Below are 27,931 nucleotides of genomic sequence, written 5' to 3' on the forward strand. Positions count from 1 at the left end.
AATAGCTGTAAGACTTAGTCCATAAACCCCCATCAGTTTAAGCTGTATTAGCACTGTACAATAATGGCAAGAGAGCAATAAGGAGCGATGTTGTACTTCTTAGGGCACTAGCGAGCTATTTTTCTTCATGCTGGGAATCATCCAGGTCTATTACTGTAGGCTCTAGTCTCCTCTGAGAAAACTGAGCGCTAATGATGATCTTAACTGAACTGAAACTTTTAGAACTGCTTCTCATATTATCTAAAGATATTCATCACTGTATTTATAATGTCCTGAGCCTCAGGCATAAAAACCACTGCAAGTGAGGTGAACTAATGAAATTTGACAGGGAACTTCTTTTTCTCCAAGAGACAGAGAACCATCAGTCCTTCCATGTCCCAGTTTCCTCCAGTAGCTGCATGATCAAACTGGTGCAACTGGAACAGAGTAAGAACAAATATCTATCTCATAAAAAGACATTATTTGTGTGCTTTATTCTTAAATTATAAAAATAATGGTGATCAGCAGCCCAGTGACTGCCTAGGTTTCACAGGTTAAAATGCATTTTTCAGCAGCTATCATATTTCATATGGAGTTCTAGTCTGAGAAATTACAGCTCACTCTTAATCCCTACTTGAGTCCCTTATTCTGTTTCTAAGACTGGAAATCTCACTTTTGGAATTAATTTCTGGAAAAATTAATTTCTGGAAAATTAAAAAGAGTTACCTGTTTAAAAGTACTGTATTCCTCAATTAGTGTTTGTAACTAGTTTTGCAAGCTCTTCTGTGAAAAGTTAATTCTGTCATTTATTATACCAATCTAGATAAAATCGTTAGATCTAGGAGTCTTAATTTCTCTAGTCGTACTTGGGTAGACAGTGGCACTTTAAAAAAGCTATGGGCTGTAGATAGCTTCAGTCAGTTTATGTGGCCAAAATAACCTGAAATACAATTCTTTTATCACATGGTCATCTATAATTATATTTTTGATTCCATCAGAAAGATTGGCATATTTTCAGTCTATCCAGTGCTCCCTAGACTGGGAAGTTGCCAAGAATTGTATATGGAGAGACCTTCATTCTTAAAGAGAAAAAGCCTGTGGTGCTCCAAGTCCTGTGATTCATAGCTGAAGAAGCAGTAAGAAATTGCTGATTGGAAGGCAGCTGGCTGTTTCAAAACTTAGGCAAGTTTTTAGGATAAACTTGCCTTTTTTTCTTTGTTTGCTCACTGGTAGGATGAAGCTGAATATCAACAAGTTGCACCAACACACTACCTGGCCTCCAGTTTGCCTGTAATGATTTACCACTGGACTCTATCAAGATCATAGCATGGAAATTTTGTTATCACGCTTTCCTTTGCTATTTTTAATGCATTTCTTATTAAAAAGTAAAAAGAAAGAAGTGCCTTTACACTTACTTACACTCAGTGCAGCAAATTGTCTCAGCCATATATTGCTAAATATTAAGTGCAGAGATATGTTTTATAAGTGTAAGAATAGTCTTCAAAAATTTTTGAGTTCCTTTGTTATTAAAGAATTGTAAAACACACGTATTTGTGAGCGTGTGTGTGTATGTGTGTGTGAACTTGGAGTAAAAGTTTATAATAAATGAAGCCCATTTTCAAAAATTGCTGTAACTGGCAATATACAAGAGTTGGTTAATTTATTAGGTAAGATCTCATCATAAGAAACTGCTCCAGAGGCTCTTGAGACTTGCTGAATACGATTCTGCTTTGGTTTTATCTGAAGCCAGCAATCTGTGCTGGTCCCTCATGCTGTCACTTAAAAGCAGCAGAGTCTGAGTCAGCCACAGCTTTGAGGTGGATGTACCTAAACCTTGAATTTTAGTGAGCTCCCCAAAAGGCTCTTAAATTCAAGCCTGGTTGTATTGGAATAGCAATTAGAACCTTAATGCTTTAAATAGAAAAATCTCAAAGCAACTAGGAAAACCAAAAGGTGGAGGGTAAGAAACATGCGCAGCTCTCCCCTTGCCCACTGTGTCCTTCCAGTCAACGTGGTGGCTGACGGGGCTTCTCCAACCCTTGGGCAGTGCCAGCCATGCAGCCAGGCCTGGCTCGCCCTTCCCTGCTCCTCACGGCCATCCCTGGGACGCTGCATGAGCGGCAGCCTTGGCTTCGCGTGGTGACTCTCCTCTGCCTGCCCGGGCCTTGCCGTCCCCACAGCCTTCTTCTCCCTGGGGCCACCGAGGGAAAAACAGCCCCGCTTCCCTCCTGCGGGGCCCCTCCGCGTCAGTGACTTGGTACAGAAACATCATGGATGACTGGGAAGGCGCAGATACGGCCGACAGTGTGCAGCGCAGAGCTTCGCTCTGCTGAGGGAGTACCTGCAAGGTCTGGTCCAGAGCCGCAGGGCGAGTATGGAGGCGGTGGGGAGCTGGGGGGGTGGCAAGAGAGGGTGGCCAGGGCAAGGCGGCGCAGAGCTCTCTCCCTCCCTCTCCCCTGTTTAAGGCATAAAGACTTTTATCTGCAGTGAGAATGAATGAATTTTCTACTTCTGGCCCACCTGGAAGGGCTCAAAGCCTTGGTTTTAAAAGAAAAAAAAAAAAAAAAATAAATCTTTTTTAGCTTAGTTGAGACACAGCAGAAAGCAGAGGAGGAACTCGTGGATGGCGTTTCACTCCTTTACTGGCTTTTCTTCCAAAATTAGGCCAAGGTATCGAGGCCTGGAGCTTTTCAGACCAGCCTGAAGATTTGAGATGCATGGAGTCCACAGTGCTGTCCTCTCATAAAGTGATTAAAGTGTTCACATTTGGAAAATAAAGAGCTAATCCTCCCAAGATACTGCAGAGAATCTGCATTTCTTCTGAGCGTCGGTGGGAGCTTGAGGTGCTCTGCAACTCACCCTGCAGAAAATTCACCCTTTGTGCTGAGATCAAGTACAAAGCCTGTACATCGTTTAAATGCAGCTTTTGAAATCAGAAGATTTCAAAATAATGACTCAGTAGGAATTAAGTGATGGGTAGGCTTGGTGTTGCCTGGGTTTCACTCTGATTTGTAGGTTAGTGTTATTCAGTATCTGGGTTTAGCTGGGATTCAGGCTTTGGTATTTCACTGTTCAATGATGGTTTCATGCCTATATTCTGAAAATGTTTTAGGTTGGTTTGTTCTTCCTTGTCAGAAATATTAAAAACTTTTGTTTAGACCTTCAAGAACATATTTTTTTTCTTGAGACATCATCTAGAATGATCGTGGAGAATGTAGACTATGGGAGTAGTTGACTAATAGAATAAATGTGGTATATGTGCCAATGGTGTTATTATCAGGGGGGAACTTGGTTGCTCTTTAGTGCTATGAACATTTTATTATAGAATATTGTGACTACTTCTGTAAATTGCTCTACAGCAGCGTGCAGCAGCTGTGATGTATTAATTGAAGATACTTGTTGCAATCCTTACCTTATTGAGAGAGGCAAAGAAGAGGGAAGGGTGACATGTGCCAACTTGTGGAATTTCTCCCCTGCATAACAGACATGTCAGAATAATGGGAAAATAAGAAAAGGTAAGTTTCTGTGCAAAATTAGTGTAGAATCTTGTTCTCTAGATGCAATCCATTTCAAAGCAATGCAGGACTAATAGGAGGCTTCTGTATGCTTAAGACCTATTAGAAGATCTGCAGCTTTTGCTTTCAATGAGAGCTCAGTTGAATAACCTGAAAAAAGTTTTACCAAATCTTGTCAATTTATTCTTTCACAAGTTGCCTATGTGTGCTTTAAGTGCGAACGGCAAAATATGGAAGTAATTTCCATGTCCTCGCTAAGTAGCTATTCAGATGTAGGGTGGTGTGGGAACTTAGGAACTCGGGGCCACAGTGGAAGCAGCCACATCACGGGGAGAGTTTAGTATTTGAGGTTTTGATATCTGTGCTCACTTTGAATCAAGGTAAGGTTTTTAAGACCTTATTTTATTTTTCCTAGCTCTTTTATAGAAACACACTAAAATGCACTCAAGTAAAGAAGCCTGGCAAAATCACAGTGCTGTGACAGACATCATCAACTTCGCTATGGCATAGCAGTAATCAGTCTCTAAATGAAGTGTATTTGTCTTTTTTTTTTTTTTTTTAAATACACGCTTGGAACATTTGGCATGATAACTGTGTATATCAGTCACTACCATCACGGAGAAAGCGTGGTCCTGCCTGCAGGCCCGCTCTGACAGTGCTATGGAATAGCCTTTACAGATGTGTTCCTCTAGCGAAATCTCAGCTCAGGAAACAGGCTGGTGATCTCTCATCTGCTGGAGCCTGTGGCATGCTGAAGGGTTAACACACCTGATGCTAGATATTAAAAGTATTGGTAGCCTCCGTTCTTTACCCTCTGGGATACTCTTTAACTGATGCAGTGGGGACTTATCAGTGGAAAGAGACCAAATAAAGTACAAGAGAGAGGAGGGAAAGCAATTAAGTTAAAAGAAAACTGACATAGAGGGTGCTTTAAAACAGTGTTTAGTGTCAGAATAAAAGAGGCCCAAATGTTTAAATCACTTGGCCACCCTTTTCATGTCACTGATTCTCCAGCATACAGCAGGTGTGATTCTGTGGCCCCTTCTGAATGCTGCACTGCATTAATTTTGTGTTGTGAATGGTGTTTTAATGTTCTGGGGAGGACATGGAAATGAACAGATAGTCAAAGCTAAATGTTTTAACTTTATGAAAAATAATTACTTAGTACTTGATATGCCAATGTGTATGTGCTAGGAACAAAGCACTAGATTCAGAGTTCTTTGATATGAGAGTGTCTGCCTTCAGAAGTTTATGGAGTTATCATGGCTGATAAACAAGCTGAAACACAAGTGACAGAAATCTCTGTATGCCTGGGGGAGCAAGTAAAAGGCATTTAAACAGAAGCAGATGTCTCCCAATGCAAAGATGACACTGTCTTCTGGCTCCGCTTCTAAAGAGGCAATAAAGAAATATTATTTAATTTCTCTTCGGACATCATGAAAAACCTGTGATAGATGCCTAGCAGTGTGAGACCTGGAGGTTTAGGAGTAATTCTGACCTATTTTTTACTTCAGAATACCCATCTGACTCAATAGGAAGTGTTAGACAGATTAACTAGCAAGGATGGCTACAGTGAAATGAATTTGATTGGTTCCAATGAAGGATTTTAATTTAAGCAAAAAAATTCAAGGAGCAGGCCTTAAATTGGTGGCTTGCAAGAGAAGAATGTCTTCTATTTGCTCTGTATTAGTGAATGACTATCCATAAGATAAGAGGAAATGGCCTCAAGTTGCACCGGAAGAGGTTTAGATTGGATAGTAGGAAAAATTTTTTCACTGGAAGGGTTGTCAAGCATTGGAACAGGCTGCCCAGGGAAATGGTTGAGTCACCATCTCTGGAGGTATTTAAAAGACATATAGATGTGGTGCATAGTGACATGGTTTAGTGGTGGACTTGGCAGCGCTAAGTTAATGGTTGGACTCGATGGTCTTAAAGGTCTTTTCCAACCTAAATGATTGCGTGATTCGATGCATTCATAAGATCAAAGTTTAGAGACAAGCTAAAAATATTCCCCTGTTTTAACTTTGCTTGAGTAGATGCTGTTGATCTTAGTGAGGGAAAATGGGATTTTTGAAGAATTGCTTTATTTTGATTTAAATAGAATACAAGGAGGGAAGTAGAATAGCACTTAACTAAAGAGAAATTGCACCCTGAAAGGCAGACAACCTCACTTTTATAAAGGTTTTTGTAGTGGTACTCTTTTTGGTGTTCTGTTTGAAGGACCTCTAACCACACAGCTTTTCTTCAAGGTATGAATGAATGTTGCTTCCTCGGTGGATGAATGTACTACTGAAGCCAGCATGATAGACCAAAGCCTTAGGGCAGAAATCATCCTTTGTGCCAGTCTTTGAGTGGTGGAGGGTGTACAACAAGGTCCACCACAAGGAAAGTGTTGCAGATAGGAGCCATGTTGCATATTTCAACAGTATTATGATGTTTAGGAAAGATAGTAATAAGTACTGGAGATGACAGCACTGAGTTAGTTGCTTTTTGCTCTGTCTGAAGGAAGTAGTAAGTTTTCCACAGCCATTGAAAGCTTCTTTTCAAAGTTTGCTTGCTGCTGCTGCTTAAAAAAAAAAAGTTATGTTATTATTCTTATCCAGATATTAAAGACTCAGGAGCTAAGAGTCTTGTATTATTAGATCATTGTTGGCAGGAAAAATGAAATACAGATAATGCTATCAGGCATTTTCTGTACAATTCAGGCATCTTACATTGGTTATTAGGGTTATCCAAACATTGTATTATTCTTTGCTGCTGCTGACACTGTCACTAATTAAAACAAATAATTTAAGATTTGTTTCTCTTTTCTGCTTGGAGAGAGATGAGTTGTTCTCTTCTCTTCACCCAAGGCAAAAATCAGCATTTTATTGATCTTGTGCCTTGGTTTCTTTGATTTGTTCATTTTCATTCACCTGTTTTCCATGGTCGTGATTAGTGTCACTTGCAACCTACACTGATGAGAGACGGGGATCATACAAAATCTTCTGTGCCACTATGTGTCATTCATGTCTGTAGGGGACATGCCTTTAGATATGGCAGGAGAATTAACGTGGGCACGAAAAGTCTTAGGAATAACTATACTGTATAAAACGGATCATCTTTGCTTGAAGTCTGAGCACTTCCTGGACATTTGAATTAATTCTGCTTAAACATCTAACTTACCCTGCTCTTTGCACTGACGAGATAAGAATAAAAGAAGAGATGTATCTTTCTATGTCATCTATCATCTGTGAAATGTTTAACTAAGTTCTGACTGGAGGAGGAAGACAACAGCTTGATTTCAGAATGAGTTTTCTTACATAATTAAAAATACCAAATGTGTGCAAAAATCAGAGACAAGCAGTATGTATTCAATATCATTTATGCAGTCAGTGTTTTGAAAGCTTGTGACATTGACAGTACTACTTGCACTGGTCTTCCACAAAGTAGTTTTCTGCATTTTTTACATTCTGTTGTTATCCAAAAGTCAATTTTTACTTAAAGGCTATTTCAAGGTACAGAGATTATACTCTGATCCACATCCAACTTTTATCTACAGACTTGGAGGTGTTCAGGTTCGTAGTCTTGATTATTCTCCATGTCTTTTTTTACTGAACTCCTAATTACCCTTTGTCTTCATTGATTACTTTAGTAATACAATAGTGAATGGATTTTTTTACATATTTTGTAATTGACAGAAGACATAGAAAGCTATTCTAAATGACTTCCTAGGAAGAAGACCATCAAATTGGAATTACCTTGAATTACCTACTTGTTTGTATGTTTATGACATGTAAAATATAGAAGCTGAGGACAGGCTATATATGTATAAGGCTATAGACAGCTGCTTGAACTCTTTAGGAAAACTGCCACTTGTAGATGTCGTTGAATGACTTGCTAAAGACTCAACTATGAAAAAAATAGGTCTGTTTTATAAATTGCAAAATGGCAATGACAGAATCAAAATATACTCTAGAGAGGGCTATAGTTATCATCTACAGCCTTGAAAAATTACCTGGTGCTTTTCATTTTTTGTTGGTTGGATTTTTAATACAAAGCTCAGTACTGCCTGGTTAGGCCTGGTGACTCATCTGAATATAGAAAGCAGAGATAAAGTTAGGCCTTTTATAAGACCTCATCAAACTTCCCACCAGTCTGAAAAAATGTAATGATTAGTGATGTCTAACAGCTAACTGCCATATGGAGAAAGGAATATATTATTGGGAAAATCCTTTCATGAGTGAGGGTATATTTAGCTTTCTGTAAATCTAAGTAGGATCCAAGATGCTTCTTTCCAGAACAGATGCAGTCCCACGGTGGATGTAATGCAACATTCTGTTGGGCATGGCTGAGACAGAACAGCTAATAACCACCTGCATGCCATGTAAAGCAGGCAATACAGAGATACAGATTTGCAAACATTTAATTCACTAATGAGATAAAACTACAAAAACTGTAATAGGCAAGAGGACAACCCTGCATGAAACTTCATTGCAGGAGAAGGACGTAGGAAACACTATCCAACTAAATGAAGCACTGTAAACAAGTTTTCAAGATTAATATGGGGATTCAAATTGCAGTCACTATTCAAATTTCCTATTCCATGTCAACAGCATAGCAGGTAATGGCAGGAACTGAGGATCCATAGTTTTGGCAGCATTCGCATCATAGTCTCAGATGTCATCTCTGTCAAGTGTGTTTGGTTCCCATGGTTCTGTTTTACAGTAGAGTGAGTAATGTGAAAGTGGAGGCAGCAGTTGTGGAGTCTTGCTTACTTATCCAGCAGTCTCCTGTCAAAATACAGGGTGTAGCACAATAAAGTTTGTTCTCTTACTATCTGTGGCAGGCTGTTTGTCAGCAAGGTATGTTAGCTGAATATAACTCCCCAGCTTCCTGTGTCTGTTTGGTTGAATCATGCCATGACTGACACCGAGACACATTAGTGGGAGGATTGTTTATGAGAAAAAAGGAAACAAATTTGACACTTGAGTTTACCAGGAAAGTTGTTGCCAGGAGCACAAGATGCTCATCGCTGCTGAATACACACACAGCCGAGGTCAGGGGATTCTGTCAGGGAAAGCAAAGCAGCCTAGAAGCAGTATTTTTTTAACTGTCTGGCAGAGGAGAACACACGTGAAATACTGTTACAGCTTGAGCAGAGTGCTGCCCTCCTTCCTCCCGTAGGATTCCCTAATCCCATTTCGTCATATCAGGCTCTAATGAGATGTTGCAGACTGTGCTCCTCTCCTGCTTTCCCCTCTTCTTTGGGGCTTCCCCCAGGGACCTACAGCCCCGCTTTTCTGTGGGCCGGTAACAGTGACAGCAGCAGCCAGCAGGGCTTGGACTATGTCCCCTTTGGATGTCCTTTTTCTGTCCCTTGCAGTCATCGGGCTTGCTCCTCTTCCAGAGCAACGTCTTTGCCTTTCGTGCTTCTGCACAGAGAAGGTGTAGCTGTGGAGCAGACCTGGTCAGGACAAAGGTACTGACACGTGGGCAACCTGGGAAGCTTCTTAAGGGTAATTTTAAAATACACGTGTTCCTGTGCTGTGGGTGTAGGAGATCCTGTGACAAAAATTGGAAAAGTAGAATTGTTTGGGCTGAGTTGGGCTGTGCGGTTAGACAATACAGTTCTGAGAGAAGAGTAAAAGAGACAAAGATAGTTGGAAGGGAAAAGAGTATCACCGAGAAGACTGAAGAAGGGATATAAAAACAATACACACTGTAAAAGGGTGGGCTTTTAGACATAGCAGTTTCTTGAGTAAAGAGGACAAAACTATAGGAAGACAGAGTACATGCACAAAAGGAGCAACTATCGGTGACCTGTGGGGAGAAAGAATGGGGAGTGATGTAATAGGGGAATGCAGAGGAGACTGGAGATCGAAGTCAAGAAAAACAGATTAAAGCAAGAAGCCAAACCAGAAAATAAATTTTTAAGAACCAGAAGGAGACAGGAAGGGAAAAACTGGGAACCTCCCGCTCCTGCCAAAAGGAATGGCAAGTAAATGGTGACAAAGATGAAAGAAAAGATACATATATTTGCATGGTACATGGAAAGAATAATTTATACAGTGAAACGGAAATTAAATGAGAGGAATGAAGTTATACAGTAAATTCATGTTGACGGTGAAACACGATAAAATCCTTTCTCTGTTTTTTCTCTGTGGCTAAGTCCTGGAAGAGCAGGGATTCCCTATCTGAATGATACTCCTGGGTCTTTCTGTTAGGGAAGATACTCAAAGGAAGTAGTGTTCTATTTTGTTTCATTTAAACTATCATCTATCCTTTGCGAAATGTGAAATGCAAAATTAAATGGTAGGGAGGTACCATCTGCTGCTGTTTAATATTGAATAAAAGCTAGTGTGTTTGGGCAATGTTTAAGCCCGTGATAAGAGCAGAAATAATGGAAACGTAATGTTGGCAACACCCAGCAGATCCCTCACTGACTGAAACGTGATGTTTCTTCCCGTGTCTTTTCACTGTTGAACATGATTCCTGAAGGAGGATGAGCATTTCCTCCTTGGTGAGGAGGCTGAACGTTTTATGTCTCTGTTTTTCTCATTCCTTTTAGGGATCTCTTGCTGTCTGTGGCGCTTGGCCAGGTACTCTCCCTCCTAATCTGCGGCATTGGTCTCACGAGCAAGTATTTGTCAGAAGATTTCCATGCCAACACACCTGTTTTTCAGAGCTTCCTCAATTATATCCTTCTATTCTTGGTCTACACAACAACATTAGCTGTCAGACAAGGTAAGTGCCTCTCTGAAACTGTTTTGTAGAAAACAGCGAGGATAAAGGCTTTTGCAGAACTACAACAAGCAATGTGATTTAGACACATATCCCGTTAACATTTGTTACATATTTACATTACCTAGTAAGACATATTGGATGAACTCAAAAAACCCTCATTAGCAAAGGATGAATCAGTAGATGTCGAATATAGTGGTGCTACCTAAAAGCAAAAAGAAACGTCTGTTCTTTTGACTTCCTAACTGTTCTTATGGGAATGCTGCTCTTACACCTGCTTCTCTGGCACCACAACCACATATTCAGGGTTCATTTTAGATTTGACTGCATTTCTTGCTGGGAAATATTAGTATGCTTTACGTCTTACATAGGCTAAAGAGACCTCAGATGCAAGCAAAGAAGAGCTTGCTAGTTCTAGTTGCTGATCAAGGCAATTCAATAGTTCACCTATTGTTAGAAAAAAATAGCAGCCAATTTTTAGCCATTGGGCAAGAGGAGATAAAGGGAGGGAATTCGGGATGCTGTGTGGGCAGAGCAGCTCTACAGCCCTGCTACTGCTTTGCGGCAGGGCTGGTGTAACCAATCTGGCTTCTGAAGTGGGAAACGCATTCAAGTATGTTTCCGTACTGTGTGTCAGATGATCCTCTGTTTGACAGTCCATATATAATACAGGGTTTTGTGCCTTTCCTTCCCATCCCTCCCTTTGAGATTTCAAGTCTTGATGAGGTGTGGGACGTGAATTTTAAGTACATTTCTCACCCACACTTTCTTTTGTAACCGTTTTATGTATTCACCTTCACAGATCATGTGGATTAGAAGCAAAACAAAAGAGCAAAAATACCATGAGCTTACTTGACTCTGCTCTCCTGACATAAGGAGGAAAGGGGTCTATGGAGGAAAAGAACTAAAAAAAGTATTAGGCCATGGTACATTTATCAGCATACTGAGTGGTTCATGTTTTCTTACAGGAGCAAATATTTTTGGATTATCCTTTGATGTTACATCTTTTAATGATTTGGGAACCCTGAAACTTCAGTTCTTCACTTGTAGTAAATTCTTGTGGTACAATACTGTAGTGTTCCAAAACAGTCCAGCAAGGACTTCACTTCCATGCAAAAAACGAGCAGTCAAAAATACACCACTGTGCTCCAGCATAAAGCACTTAAACATATTACAACTCTAAGTTTATAAACCTTGGTCTCCTTTGACATTTTTCAGAAGCAGTGAAGGCCAATCTGCAGAGGAGATGTCTGCTCTTATGTGAGGAGAGATTGCCCAGGCAGTGTTTCGCTGTCTTGGTATTTCAGTTTGTGCAGGGGAAAACATGACCACATGCTTTCATCTGCAAAAGGTTTAAAATGTGTATTAGTAGCATATTTCTGGAGAACTGTGTTTAAAAGTGATTCTTCTGGGTGTAGGATTGCCTAGATGTTCACAAGTCCTGTCCCAGAAATGTCCTTATCGGGAGGGATTTAGGTACTGTGGAAGCCAAGTCCCTATTTTAAATAGATTTTAAAAGTCCCCCCAATTTTAAATAGATCTTACTTCTTTGAAAATGCTACCTTGTGAGAGGATATATGGACCAGAACACTGCTGTGCATTACAGAGGTTGATTTAGAATACCGTTTGACACCTGGTATATATCGACATTTCAAAAATGCTATCAAGCATTATGTTTTACACATAAATACATATAAATACATATAATACTTACATAAATACATATAAATACATATAATAAGTATGTATTAAAATTGTACTTTATAAATAATTTTCTGACTGTTAAAAAATGCAGTGGTAGACTAAAGAGAGTTTGTTGGAGCTATCTCTTGTGCCAGTAAGATAGGTTTGGGAAGCGCATGAGGAAAGTGTTAAGCTTACGTGAAAAATATTTTCTGGACTAGTGAGGATTGTTTAGGAAAGTGTTTGAAAAAAGCCTGCAGTTGAATAAGGAGCATATGAACAACTGAGCACAATGTAAAGGGTACCAATAGCATAGTCTGAAAAAGGAGTGTCAAAAAGAAAGATGGTTTGGTCAAAAAAAAACTGAACAAAATTTGTTACAGAAGCAATGGAAGCAATGATCCAGGCACTTGGCATAGTATTCCTGCTGGATGGTCTAGCATTACGCAGCCAACTCATTTACTCAGCATTTAATATTGCCAAGTGATTGAGCCTGACATTGTCTTTTTGCTTGTGTATTTATTAAAATTCTTATCTGTGTTTGTTTCACTAAGGCAGTTTTTCTAGCAGCTCTAATCATTTGGCTTCATTAACAAATGGAAATCACACAATAATGATACTAATTTTATACAGGACATTTCTGTTCTGAGTGCTGGGAACGTCAGAAGGCTTTTTTTTCAAGTGCCGTTCTCCTACTCTGTATGCAAGTTTTAAGATTCTTTAAATTACCCTCTTTCTCCTTCAGAAATCAAGCCATCATAAGATGGCTGGTACTCAAAAATAACTACATGCCTTTGTTTTTTTCTTTGCTTGCTTTCCTAATCTCTGGGGTTTTTGCAGAAATGTACTGGCTAAAGAAGCATCACTTGAGGTGGCCAGAAAACCCCTTAATTCACTGTAGGACTGAAAACTATAATTTCCTGAGACATAAGGAACTCCTCTTTCTTCAGAGGCTTCTTTCAAATTTTGATTTACTGTGGATCCCCCTTGACTTAGCCTTCCCTTGCTGTTCATCTTCTCGCCCCATATAAACTTCCTGAGTGATTCTGAAAAGGTAGAATTTGCACTGCTCTCTGAAAATCATCATTAGCAGATGATTAAAGCTTCTGATTCCTGATTCATGTGATCAGATGGTGTAAGAGATGCACAAGTCCTGCAGGTGCCAGAATCTCTGAGTACTTTTAAGCTCATTCCCATGTTAAAAAAAAAAAAAAAAGGAAAAGCTTGTCCTGTAGCTATAGATGAGGAACCAGTAAAAGTGAACGCAACAGTTTTAAGCAGTGAAGTCCATATGAGTAAGGCTTTTCATCATTATCACAATTTTGTTCTCATGGCCAGAAAGGAGCACTGACAGAAGTGCTAAAGGAGATCTGTTCTTGTGAGATTTTCATATGAGCCTTAAAACGTGGATACTACTCAGGTAGAGGTCCTGAAAAGGGAAAGAATTTGGCCAAACGGGGATTTTTCTGATGCAAAATCCAACCCCCTTTTCTATCAGTTGAACTCTAAAGATTCTGTTAAACGATGAATCTGGTATATAGAAAACTTTCTTTTTTATTTTGGATATTTTAATGCTTATTTGAATTTTTTTTTTGTTGTATGTAAATTTAAGTTGAATGTATTATTTCCCTGAAGACCTGAGTGCGGAGGTTCTTCACAGTTAGGAATGCGCATGCTCAGGCATGCATAAATGCCAGTAGCCACTTACCCACAAATATGTAACCACTAGAGCATCCAGTCCAATGCTCAATGCACCAGTGCTGAGGTCTGAATACAATTCATTAGGAGTTTTCTTTGTGTGAGAACAATGCTATAAAATTAATGTCATTAATGCAGCATTATAAGCCGATGAATGTCATTATGTTTTATCTGGCTGATATGACAAAAATTTAATAGGTAATAAGGACCTCCTCTGTTCTTTCTCTTGAGGTAACTTCCTCTCAAGCCTGTTGTTTTCACAGCCAAAACCTGTATTTGTCCATGGTAACACCTCAGAGTTGAGAAGAAGGTTTTAACACATATTATCTCAGCTCAGTCCCATTGTCAGCAGAGGATTCTGCTTAACAAAATCTTGTCAGGACATTTCCAGATACTCCTTTGGGTTGTGTGTTATTATTAATTTAGGAAAAGAAAAGCCTTGGCTATCAGGAAGAAAAGTCTTCTATCAGTGAAATGGAGCTATGGGATGTAGAGCTGGTGGAGATTAGTTTTAACACCTTAAAATGCAGTAAGTGGGAAATTGTCCACAGTGGACCAGAAGGTGTTAATTACTAACAGTCAAAATGGGTGCAGCTTGCCATCAAAAATAAATTACTTCTAAAAGCCAACTCACATATGCTACAAATGAAAACCACACATCTACTAGACATCATTAAAAAAAGGAAAAATATGAAACTGCTATTTTTTTGTTATTCTGGGAAACAAGAAATGAGGGAGCAGTAGAGATGTCTTTTGAACAAAAGGGAACCATAAAGGTTCCTAAAAACCTTTAAGAGCCAGATTCTGTGTGAGTAGAATGCCACATTGCAAGCTGTTCCTTTAATTTTAGTGCAACAAGTTACTGAGTATTTTCAGCCCACCATTACTGAGGGCTGGCAATAATTTGCTAGTTCAGAAAAGGTTTTATGAATCTGTGTATGTCTGGGTGAATCCTGCTTCTAGGCTAAGTGATGAGGTTATAGCGTATGTCAATGGAAATATGGTTTTCTCTAGAGTAACTGTAATGTCTTAGATTTGACGTATAATCAGATGTGATCTGTGCCCCAGAGTCAGCTACAGAGTCCTGTGAGACTATCAGGGATTGCAGTCCCGTTACTGCAATTTTATTTTTCATGCATTTCTATCTAGGATCGGTTTATGACGTTAGTATCTCAGTCATATGTAAATTCCTGATTTATCTGATATTCAAATATGTATCTCCATTTAGATATGTGAACCCCCACCCTAACATTTTTCCTACTCCCCCAAATTTGACTGAAACAGGCTACTTGAAGGAAAGTAGAGCACTATATAGGAGTTGATCTGTTTTACTGCAGTGCTTATCAGCTATTTATTTAGTAATAGAAAGGGTAAATGCCTCGTTTCACTCAATTTCATTCTACTAGCAATGTTGTATTAACACAAAGCTAGTATTATGCACTTAACTTAGGTGGATGTACCAGAATTTCTTCAATATTAACACCTGTTTTTTGTTGACTGCCCACAAGAACATGCCGGGAAAACAAACAGAGTACATGATTTAAGCTGATCAAACTGTATTAGACATAATGTACTTTGGGCAATATGTGTTGCACCATTGAGATGAAATGTCTTCTGGAAAGGCATCGATCCCATCAGCATTTTCAACGAGAAGCCTTCAGAAATACGGGACTTTCTGTTCACTGAGGATGACAGGCAGTGATTTTGATTAGAAAAGATCTGTTTCTTCATCATTTGGTTTCCTAAGTATGCTCATGCTTATGCCTTTGCTGTAGGACAAAGAGCTTGGTTATCCCTCCAGTCTTGAACAAAACCTACACAAGCTGCAGCCACGCAGCTTTATGGTCCTTTCTGGCTGCAACAGAAGTGGTCCTCGGTCCCTCAAGGTGACACCCCAGCCCACACCCTGGCTTGCAAATGCGTGGCAGACGTCGCATGGAGCAGCAGCATTCCCCTTGAAGGATGGGGAAGGCATGTCAAGCTGGCTCAGCTCCTCCTGGCCCTCCCGCTGCAAGGGGCCAGGCCAACTCTGGGTTGTAAAAATGAAACACGGCAGCGAGCATGGCTTGGGACCACTGAAAAATAATGACCTTCAGGTCTTTGGTGTTCTCATAGCAGCACTGCAAAGTCTCCCTGCTGTGTTGTGCTTTGCGGTCTGCAGTGCACTTTCTCCTAATTACTCTGAGTTTCTAATTAGGGATGCCAAACTGTGTGGGATATGTTTATTATGAAAATGGTCACTCAGTTTTTTTGTCTAGGCTTTGAAGAGCCCTTTTCATATTCAGAGGGAATTCTGTAGTTTAGGAGAAATGAAGCTAGAATGCTGGCTATTCACTGGCACTTCAAATTGCAGGGATCTTTTTTGTAATGTGCAATTTTCCGTTTTGGATAACATGCTCTCAGGAGCAAGAATTATGATGTGTTACATGTTTGGGATTTGCCTATCACATCATGGACACCACAGCAAGCTAGCTAGAAAAAAACAGAATGACTAGAGCCAGATTCCTGTTTGGTCCCATTTATATACTCATTGTGATTGTGTTTGAATTTTCCCTCTACTTTCAATTGAGTTTTAAAAAATTCCTGCTGTAAAATGCTGAATGCTGCTGCTCTTTCTACTGCATGAACCTTTATTATTTTACTCTGTAGGTGGTTACAATTCAGTGAGGCGTTAGACTTTTACTGTATGTATAGTTTCCATACAGGACCTTGGGACCCTATTCTTTATGATAGTTTCCCAAAACCACATAATTACCCTTCCCAGTCCAATGAATTCTTCTCACATTCCTAGCCATAATACAGAAACAGATGCAATTTCAACAATTTATTCCATATAGCTGGGAGGAAGACAGAGCAAAAAATTATAGACCATGTTGGTGATACAAAGGCAGGGTTAAAACCAATAGACTTGTCCTTTCTGTCTTTTTGTTTGTTTGTTTTGATTTGTTTTGCTATTCCTAGCGAAGAGGTTGGGTGGGTTTTTTTTTTTTTTGATCCTCTGTGATTTTCATTGTCAGCTGTCCTTGTTACACTAACCAGCAGAAAGATGCTTTCTGCTTTGGCCCGGCTGCTCCTTTCCACCCACACAAGGGACCAGGCATCTCAGGGCATCTCAGGGTTTAGGCAATTTTAATTTTCATCAGGCGTGTTTTGCTTTGCCAACTGTTTAACAAGGTACAAATAAACACCATCAGAAAGGAATCCTGGCCCCAAAAATAGTGAAAATGTGTTGGCAGATAAAGGCTTAAAAGAAACCTCAGTCCTCTCTTTCTAGTGTGTTTATTTCTCAGTTCTGTGCTCCTGATTGTTAGGTTAGGCACCTGCTGTCCAAACTCACAGCATGTGTCCTGTGTTATGAAATATCTGTCCTGTTAATCCTGGCCAAAGCAGCAGCAGCACAGCCTATCCTCTTGCATCGTGTCATTGGAATAAATCATGTACCTCCCACCGCACATATAAACTGAAAATTGGAAGGTCATGTTCCTTTAGGATGCAGGTGGCAGCAGTTAAGCATGAGCAGTGTGTGTCGTGGTTTAAATGATGCAAACACTAATACACTCATGATGACCCCAAAGCAATAAAGGCCCAGACTAATCAAGAATCCATGCTGTAGCATTCTCTGTAGTAGTATGTCATAATCCCTGATGCAACTCATTCAGTCCAGAGATGCCTCTTGTTCTACTAGGCTGCTTTCAAAATAGCTTTGCTGCTCAAAGAAATATCCTTTGTGCCATCAGAGACAAAAGAAGGTGCAAAAGGGCATTGAGTGAAAGGACAGGAGCACCTCATTTTTCCTGTGCCTGCTGATGCAGACAAGAGGACAAAAAGAAAAGGGAGTTCTCTTACCATCCTCTTGACCTAAATGAAGAAATGGGAGGTTTTGTCCACACAGAGAAGTGAATTTGTGCTAAGGTTGCACGTGAACTAGGGATACCTCTCCTTGTAACAAAGTCTCTGGAAGATTCAAATCGGGCAGTTCAATGCACAAATGCCCAGGTCACTCTCCCTTCAGGAAGTTCAGATCTGGTCATGTTTCTGGCTCCCAGGTTTATGCCCTCAACCAGTTTCTTCTAGAAACAGCATTCAGATTTGCACCATAGTTCAAAGACTGGTGCATATTTTATGAGAGCAAACCTTACAGGCACTAAGTGCAGTCAGCATAAAAGGGATGCCAAGGTTTAGGCTGGCCGAAGTCCTGGGTGATGGACCATGTTTGCATCAAAATGCTGCATCATCGCTGTGAGGCAATGTCCGTACTGAATATACTACTTGAGGATAAGGCAGTTTTACCCTGGAGGTAAATGTGCATACAGTTTAGGAACATTTAGCCAGATGCGGCCATTCCATGCCAGTAAGTCCATAAATAGAAACCATGGATGCAATAAAATGGGAGGTGATGCAATTACTCAGCTCACAGCTGCAACATCACAGCTGTGGATGGATCCATCCACAGCTGGTGGAATTTAGCGGAATCAAAAAAATGATCACAGTGTGGCGTATTATACTGTGATGCTTTTCTTGGTGATTCCAGCACCTAAATCTGAGACCTGGGGCAAATCTGCAATGTATTTGCAAGCATTTATGTTTGGATCAGGATTTAGATTTTGTTGCTGAGCCTGTGAAGCTCCCTCCTTGCACACTTTTCCAGCCTTTCAAACATGGTGCTAATCTGAACACAAGTCTGTGAGTACCTGTTTGAGAAGACAAACCTTGTCACTAGAGGCATGAGTGGGCAGGCTGGAGGAAGCTCTGAGGAAGTGAAGTTTGAACACTCGTGCATCTTGCTGCTTGATTTGCATCCCCATCTCTGCAGCCGTGGTTACATGTATTTGTATTTGTACCACAGATCCAGATGGGGGCACAGATGTTGTAGGTAAAAGAATGGAGGCTTTTGAGCACACGGAAAGCCAGGCATTGCACGGTACAATCCTGGAAGTGCTCAGATACCATGGCAGTGAGCACATACCGAGCTTTGAAATTTGGTCCACAGTGTCAGAGAATTTCTCAAGGGTGAATGTGGTTCTCAATAATTTTATTTGAGGGTAAAGCAGCTCCCTATCTAGCCAAGATTGCCTTACAGTATGTCAAATAATAAATTGTCTCTTAAGGGTGTGAGCTGAATCACAAGCAGAGCATAACAGTTGATTTTTCTTTAGAATTAAGGGGTAACTGTCCTTTGTAGTGTTAGTATATGGGTCTGACTCTTCTTCTTAATACATAAACATGTCAAGTGCTGTTTACAAAGCCAACCATACCTTCCCACTACAATGAGGAAAGTTAATGGTTCTGATAAAATAGTGTACCCTTGATCCGACAGCTGTAAACAGAATGTGAGGGTTGTCTCTGCCACTTCATGCAGTATCAGTATTTGCCTGTGATTTATTGAATATTTAAACATTCATCAATTCAAGCAGCTAGCCAGGGTAGCAGGATCCACATTCAGCACACGTAGCTCCAGCGTTCATACGGGAGATTTGAAGTGTGGTTACAAGACGATAACTGTATTGCCTGAAGGAGATAAGTCCTGCTCTGCCAGAATGGTGCTTTGTATGTAATTAGTGTAAAAATTCAGAGGAATAGAGTTTATCCTTGCAATCGTCTTTCTCATTAAAAAAGAATCGTAATGAAAGAACAAAGCAGTCCCTGTAGTGAATTGGATTGCCTTCCTAAGTTTTCATTAAATCAAAGACTCAGCAGCATTCCATTTTTCAGAGCCCAGTTGTAAACTGTACACAAGACTTGCAGCAAAGTCCCTATGAAGATCACATCCTTTCTGAAGGTTTGGAAGTGCAGTGTATTTCTCTTACATGGGAAATAGCCCACCTTTCCAATTTCTTTTTCTGATTTCATTAACTTGGGTAACAAAATGGTCCTGGGACAGACTTCAGGTAGCTTCAGGTAACTCACAGACACAGCTATAAAACTTAATCTAAGTAGAGTGCCTTTTCTAAAATGAGGTCTATGAGACAACGTGAATCAAGGGAATAAAAAGTTATACTAGTGGGAAAAAGCTCTATTTTCAATTTATTGTTCTGGCTCACACTTAATACCAAGCCGTAACACAAGCAGTAATTTCCTCTTCCTTCATCTCCATTATTATCAGGGTAATCCATATAATTATTGCTACAAGTAAATACATCTTTCAGGCAAAAAAAACCCCATATATCCTGTAAGTTTTTCCATCATTTTGTAAGCATGTTTTTTCCTTGGTATTTGGCTGAACTGTTAGCCATTGGCATATGGTTACTTTGAAGTCCCATTGCATTTCTGGGTGATAGTGCTATAATAATAATTGCAGCTTCATCTGAAAAAATGTATACAAATTTAGCACTCAATATGCAAGCTGCAGTTGTGCTGTATGCTCTCCCTTCTGCTTATAAGCTGCCGAGCACAGGCAGGAGCACCGAGTCACTTCTGGCAGATGCTCAGAATTTGGGGACCTGGGGACTCACCTCTTGGCTTAGGTCTCCCTTTGGCTGCAATGTTGCTTCACAAACCCAGAGGGTGCTTTAGACCCAGGTCACTACTGAATAAAGCAGCTCCGGGTCATCAGTAATGGGCTCTGTTAGAATCTCTCCCTACATTATCTTTCCTGATTTAGCATTAAAGAGGAAAGGAGAAGGATAATATATGCTGGCGAGCAGCCTCCTCCATTTCTTGCACACATTTCCCTGATGGGAGGAGGAATCTTTGAGGGAAGGTGGGAGCTTTTCTGACAGAAGTAGTGAGCTCTCGGAATACGCAGGGGAGAGAAAGACCATGTGCATGTCTCAGAGGAGCAGTTATCCTTTAGTTTTCAGTTATATGACAGTGACAGTCAATTCACAGGGATATTTCTGTAACTGTTACAGAAATATAGCAAATGAGGTTGTCCTGGTTTCAGCGAGGATAGAGCTGGTTTTCTTCACAGAAGCTAGTGTGAGACTGTGTTTTGGATTTGGGATGAGGAACTGTTGATAATGTGCTGATGTTTTGGGTTGTTGCTGAGCCGTTAAGGACAGTCCAGCTTCTCGTGCTGGCCTGCCAGCAAGCAGGCTGGGGGTGCACGGGGAGCTGGGAGGGGACACAGCCGGGACAGCTGACCCAGGCTGGCCAAAGAGATATTCCCTACCATCCGACGTCATGCCCAGTACATAAACTGGAGTTGGCCGGGGGGCGGAAATCGCTGCTCGGGGACGGGCTGTCGATCACGGGGTGGTGAGCAATTTCTGTATTGGGCCTCACTTGTTCTTGTACATTCCTTTGTTGGTATTATCATTATTGTTCCCTTCTTTCTTTCTGTCCTATTAAACCGTGTTTATCTCAACCCACGAGGTTTTTCCTAATTCTCTCCCCCGTCCCACTGTGGGAGGGAGAGTGAGCGAGCGGCTGCGTGGTGCTTAGTTGCCGGCTGGGGCTAAACCACGACAGGTTTCAAAGGAAAATTACGCATCTGTATCTTTTCTGAGTTAAATATTCATGAACTTGCTTCTGTGCAGCTCCTACAATATTTACGCAATATCATTTGTCCATGTTTTTCTGATTATTTGTCTGTGATCTGATAGCTAGTTTGGTTTTGTTTAATTCTAAAGGAGGTTTTAAAACCCCAGGGTAGAGGTGAACTTGCTTTAAAAAAATGGATCTGCATTGATTTGCGCCATTGATGATGTAAGTGAAGGAGCTGCATGTTCATGACCATAAAATATGATCTATGCTGTTTGTTTTTATTGCTATTTGAAATATTTAATTTGTGTTTGAATGTGTTCTTGAGTGTCCTGTTAAGATTTCAGCAGCTTGGTATACAAGAGGAACAACTAGTTAGTATCCTTTTTTCCTGTGCTTGGTCTGTGAGAGGTTGGGCTCCATTTTAAAGTACCTGCAGTAGTTTGTCCTTATGGACTGATCCTAAGAGTGATCCATGCACACACATATATACACACATATACAAAAACCCTATGTGTTATCAGTAGAATTTATTTTTAGTGTTATTGTTTATCAATTCTGTTTTTAGTATTATTGTTTATCATCTCAAGGTCACAGTGAACTTCAGGCGTTCCTGAGGTAGGCTTCATGCTTATTCAGACAATTGTATGATAAGAAACAGGCCATGGTGTAACCAGGGACATCTCACATACACTCACAGCTTTTATAACAGTTCAAAGAGATGAAATGCTGTAAAGAGGACAGAAGCCTGCCAGTAACCATGCTTTCTGTGTGAACCAAGTTGACAGTGGGCTCTTCCCAAGCATGCCCCAAGGTAAATTTCTGAATACATAGACAATGATGAAGGATCCGGTTGAGTCTCTCACAAGAGCATGATCAAATTGTGAGTTAAATTTTGTGTTAAGACAAAAGATGTCTTGCATTAAGATTTTTGTGTTAAGTCTGTATTCCAAAGGTGGAGAGAGCAGCAAAAACATTTGAAGGACTCTAGTGAATTCCTGATGCCCTCATCACTGAGCCAAACCTGATGTTGTAGAAATGCTTGTTGGGAACTGGTCCCTCCTAAACCTGGGGATAAGAGGTCTGAATGAACTTGGCCATCGAGCCAGGCAGCCAGCAGTCACTGGATTGAAATCACTGGGTTGAGTGCTTTCTAACCAGCTAGCTGAGGGAGCTGCAGCCTGGCAGGAGGTGAAGTTATAGAGGCAGCTTCACAGTCAGAAGTCTGAGTGAGAAACGTCTTTTTAAGTGGAGGCTGGAAATGGTCCTGCCCCAGTGCACTCCTGAACGCTGGTACCTGAGGAACCACAGCATGTCAGGTGGGCAAGGTGGAGAAAACATGTCAAGGGACAAGCACATTGTACCAACAAGTGTATGCCCTCGCATTTTAGTTCCTGTTTAGACAATAATGTGGTTGGTATATATCATTGTCATGGTCCAAGTGACATGTTCCTCTTCCCACTGGTGTTTTCTTCTTCCTACAGCAGACTCTGCATCTCTCTATGGGAAAGTGCCCTATTGAGGATGTATAGGGAAAGTAATAATCACTGGAAGTTACTGACCAGAAGCAGGACTCTCAAACTTTTCTCAACTTTTCTCCCCACACTCCAGCTGTAACACTGAAATTGCATGGATAATAATACTTGGGAATGCTTGTGGATCTGCAGTGTGTGATGGTCTGAGATCTGCACACTCAAAACCCCCTTTTTCTCTGGCAAATGAAGTATGAGAAATGTAGGAATCCAGTCACTTTTTATTTAGTGAGGATTTTGAACATGTTTGTTACTTCTATGGTTATTGCTTAGGAAATATAGAATAGTCTGTCTTTATGAGAAGAATATTTCTCTGAAGTATAGAGTAAAATAAAACTGATAAAAAAGAAACTAGGGTTCTTTTTCCCTTAAAGGATATAGCACACTGCAGGAAAAAAAAAAACATGTTGTTGTTTCAAGGTGAGAGAATTCAAGTGACATCTGAGAACAACCTGCCTTTAAGAAGACAAATGACTGTGGTATTTACGATAGCATTTTTTCCTATAATATAATGACTGCTGAATAAGATCCTTCTTCAAAATAGAGATCACACTCACCAAGAGCTTTTCATAATGCAGCCCATTGAGATAAATGTAAGCCACAAGGCAACACAGAAGTTTGGACATGTATACACAAGTACTTCTTGCTGTATATGTTTGCGTTTCCATTGACAGAAATGCATGATTGCAAAGAAGAGCTCTCAGAGCATCTCGGAAAGAATTGCACCATTACTATGCCTTGATGATAGAAACATTTCTAGCAGGGCTGACTCATTTCATGCATAGGTTGTATTTCAATGTTTCTATTTATAAGGATTATATCCATGCCTAAAGCTGCATAAAGACATGTCATCTTTACAACTGATTATTTTTTCTTTAAAGTCAGCTAGGTGTAAAAAGAATCCCGACTGAAAAGCAAGGTGCTTTGTTTCATGTGTCAAGCAGTAAAGACACTGATAACTCTCTCCATGGCAAAAGGAAGGAGGTCTAAAATGCAGAGGTGCTGTGTCCATGAACTTATACAGAAAAGCACGGAGAGCTTTATACCAATAGTTATTTCTAAGCAAATGTACATAACAAGTATTTAAATAAACGTTTATAAGTATGTGCACCTGAAATTCCAAGTTGAAAAGTCTAATAAACACAAGCCAACTGACACAAGAAAGAAAATCACATCTTTTAAATTTAAACAGGATGTTTCTTCCTAAAAGTTTCACAATTGCCTTAATTTCTGTGCTGGGTTGACCCTGGCTGGAGGCCAGGTGCCCACCAAAGCCGCTCTGTCACTGCCCTCCTCAGCTGGACGGGGGAGAGAAAGTGTAACGAAAGGCTCCTGGGTCAGGATAAGGACAGGGAGAGATCACTCACCAATTACCATCACAGTCAAAACAGACTCAACTTGGGGAAAATTAATTTAATTTATTGCCAATCAGATCAGAGTATGATAATTAGAAGATAAAAAGCAAATCTTAAAACACCTTCCTCCTACCCCTCACTTCTTCCCAGACTCAACTTCTTTCCCGATTTCTCTCCCTCCTCCCCTCAAGCGGCGCAGGGGGACGGGGAATGGGGTTTGTGGTCAGTTCATCACACGCTGTCTCTGCCGCTCCTTCCTCCTCAGGGGGAGGACTCCTCACACTCTGCCCCTGCTCCAGCGTGGGGTCCCTCCCATGGCAGACAGTCCTCCATGGACATCTCCAACGTGAGTCCTTCCCACAGGCTGCAGTTCTTCACAAACTGCTCCAGCCTGGGTCCCCCCACAGGTGCCGTCCTTCAGGAACAGGCTGCTCCAGCCTGGGTCCCCCGTGGGGTCACAAGTCCTGCCAGCAACCCTGCACCAGCCTGGGCTCCTCTCCCCACAGGGCCACAGGTCCTGCCAGGAGCCTGCTCCAGCATGGGCTTCCCATGGGGTCACAGCCTCCTTCGGGCATCCCCCTGCTCCGGCGTGGGGTCCTGCCCGGGCTGCAGGTGGAGATCTGCTCCAGCGTGGAGCTCCATGGCTGCAGGGGCACAGCCGGCCTCACCGTGGGCTTCCCCAGGGGCTGCCGGGGAACCTCTGCTCCGGCGCCTGGAGCCCCTCCTGCCCCTCCTGCTTCGCTGACCTGGGTGTCTGCAGAGTTGGTCCTCTCACGTGTTCTCACTCTTCCTTCTGCTGCTGTTTCCCCAGCAGTTTTTTCCCCCCTTCTTACCTCTGCTCCCCCAGAGGCGCTGCCACCATGGCTGATGGGCTCGGCCTTGGCCAGCGGTGGGTCCGACTTGTAGCCGGCTGGTGTTGGTTCTGTCGGACACAGGGGAAGCTTCTGGCAGCTTCTCACAGAAGCCAACCCTGCAGCACTCCCGCTACCAAAACCTTGCCATGCAAACCCAATACATTCTGTTACATACCCACCTGATGGTACAGCAGCAACTCATTCCTAACTGGAAACTACTTAGTGCAAATTGTCAGCTTCTATCAACCTTCCTTCTCAATTTTCACAGAGGACTTGGTTTTTCAGTCCTTGTTAATATATTTCATATTTTGTCAGCAATGTGACGAAATGTCATCTCCTTATTTCTTAATATTTTGAATAGTGGAGTAAAAATGGAAATTCATTGTCAGTTGTCTCTGCCATTTTCATTGCAGAGTAATTTCTCCTCACGCGTTTGATGAAACTTGTGTTTATTTCCATAATTTCCACTAATCCTGCATTGGTGAGGAAACAGTCTATCTTCTATTAATGGCAATATGGAAGGATAATCTGCTTAAGTGCGTGTCTTCAAAAAAATTATCTGTCATAGTATTAATATTTTCTACTGTTACTTTGATTTTTTACTTCCTTGAACTCTGTTTAATATGTTTTATGGATTTAATGTGTTGTGCACTGAATAGTATTTAATGGACTTGACAGATTATTGGGATATAGAAGTAAGCAACACTGGAAAAAAAACAGGTTTTTAATGAAAAGCTGGGTATTGAGAGAGATTATTGGCAGGACTAAAAAGCTGTAAAATTAAGAAGTAACAGGTAGCAGGATCAATAGAACTGATGTTTGTCATTGCCTTTTGCAGTGTCACAGACAAAGCTTCATATTTGTTAGGTTGGAACTACTTAGTTGTAGAAGCCAAAATTTATATCTTTAGTGAAGAGTTTTGAGCACATTATTGATAGTGATTTTCAGCTCAAAACCCTATCCCGTATCAACAGTTTTGCTGCAAAGTGACATTCAGGAATAAACCATTCCCTTTCAAGGAATTTAGTAAACTAATTTCTTCATTACAAATTACTTTTACTACCTATTAACACCACTAACTTCAAAGCAAGGACAATAAGTGTTATAATAGCTACACTGATAATAAGTATTTCAGAGATTTAAATGATTGTGAGAAAGGGTTTTTTTCACTATCTTAGAAACTAAGATTGCCTAGTGATTATTATGATCATAAAAAGTAAAAAGTCCTCCTAAGTTAGAATTGCAGAGACCATTGTGCCACCCAATTGAACCACCACATCAGCAATCACCAGTGGAGGTTCGAACACCTCTTTCAGTTTTAAGAACTAGTATTAGAAAAATATCTTTTAGAGATAGAATCATAGAATTGTTTAGGTTGGAAAGCACCTTTACAATTGTCGAGTCCAACTATAAACCTAACACTACCAAGTCCACACTAAACTATGTCCCTAGGCGCCACATCTGCATGTCTTTTAAATACCTCCAGGGATGGTGACTCAACCACTTACCCGGGCAGCCTGTTCCAATGCTTGACAACCCTTGCAGTGAAGAAATTTTTCCTAATAGCCAGTCTAAACCTCTCCTGGTGCAACTTGAGGCCATTTCCTCTTGTCCTGTCACTTGTTATTTGGGAGAAGAGACTGACACCCACCTCACCACAACCCCCTTTCAGGTAGCTGTAGAGAGCTATAACGTCTCCTGTGAGCCTCCTTTTCTCCAGACTGAAAAACCCCAGTTCCCTCAGCTGCTCCTCATAAGACTTGTGCTCCAGACCCATCACCAGCTTTGTTGCCCTTCTTTAGACATGCTCCATAGTATATAGGATACTTAGATATTTAGATAGTATATAGGTACCAGAAATTATTTTTCAAGGGGTTCGATTAGGTGATTTATATTTCTGTAATTCTTTGGCCAAGCACAAACAGTGTTCATGCCCCCACCACACCCTCTCCAAAGGAAGGTACCATCTAGTAGGGAAGAAAAATGTGAACATAAGAAACTGATTTCAGTGAGGCTTCAGGGAGACATGATCAGAGAAGGCATTCTTAGGAAAGTTGTCAGATGAGGTCAGCAAGGTGGGAAAGCTCAGGAAGTGCAAATATTTGCACTGGAAACTGCCCTGGCACCACAGGAGCACCCTTAACAAGGATTATTTTTGTTGTATTGGGCCATTCGCTATACCCTAAGCACCAGGCTTATAGGTGTGTGGCAGTCACCTATAGCTGAGTTGTACAGTCACAAAACAGGCATCCCACAAATAGTGGCCAGCCTTTTCTTCTGAGTGGAGAAAACACCGGAGTGTTTCCACCAGTACTGAGACATGCATAGGTCATTTTCCCCTGTAGTGGTCAAGTGTTCCCAGCAGGGGAAAGTGATATTCAATTAGGTGTATGTCACTGCAGAGAGGATTTGAAATATCACTGCTGGAACTCTGTTTTTGCTGGGTTGGTTGACAAAAGGACTCTGAGGGAACTGCTGCAGAAAGGAACTGCAGAGAGGAGCACTTAAGTGGAATAGTTCCTCAAGGATATTTTCTTGGAGATCTGATCTCAGTTTCCCCAACTCAGAATGGCACCAGTGTCACAAAGTGACATTGCTCAGTGATCATCTCTTGTAAATGCTGTGAACTGCTACTCTTTCCAGTGGTGAAATGGCCAAGAGGAACAGAAAGGATTTTGGTTCCAGCATGTGGAAGTAGAAATATCATTCCATGACGTGTCTGTGATTTACCTCTGTCAGACCAAACAACCAGGCACAGGCTGTCATACCTTATGCTTTGGATATCTGAATTTGCTGATGGCAGAGTCTCCAGATGGTTACATGGTGGCTGGCTGTTTGGAAAGTCAGGTTTGGTTTTTATATTATTACAAAGCAGACCATCCCTATCCAAACTGCAATTTTGTGGTTTTTTTCTGGCCATAGCTCAGAGTTGGAGGCAATCCTCCAACTCTGAGCTATGGCCAGAAGGACACAGAGTTGGTGGCACCCCTTTCTAACTCCTTGACTCCCTCAGGGAATAACTGTACAGAGAAAAATTGTCTTTTGACTTTGTCCAGTTCCAGTTAAAGAGACAAAATGAAATTAAGGCTGACACAGAGATGGCCATGAGTTTGAGTATGGAATTTAGGTTTAGGATTTGGATGGACCAGGCAAAAAGCGAAGTGCAGCAG

General features: G+C 41.0%; 1 protein-coding gene across 1 annotated transcript in view; it reads left to right on the forward strand.

Moving 5' to 3' along the window:
* Nucleotides 1-27,931, forward strand: part of SLC35F1 (solute carrier family 35 member F1) — a gene marked incomplete at its 3' end in the record, with an annotated part of 257,271 nt that overhangs the window by 136,440 nt on the left and 92,900 nt on the right. Inside the window, exon 2 of the mRNA XM_081997260.1 lies at nt 10,045-10,220. Within this exon, the coding sequence (XP_081853386.1) occupies nt 10,045-10,220 (176 nt within the window). The remainder of the gene's footprint in view (nt 1-10,044; nt 10,221-27,931) is intronic.

The sequence above is a fragment of the Phaethon aethereus genome, assembly GCF_964289735.1.
Source record: "Phaethon aethereus genome assembly, chromosome: 3".
NCBI lineage: Eukaryota > Metazoa > Chordata > Aves > Phaethontiformes > Phaethontidae > Phaethon > Phaethon aethereus.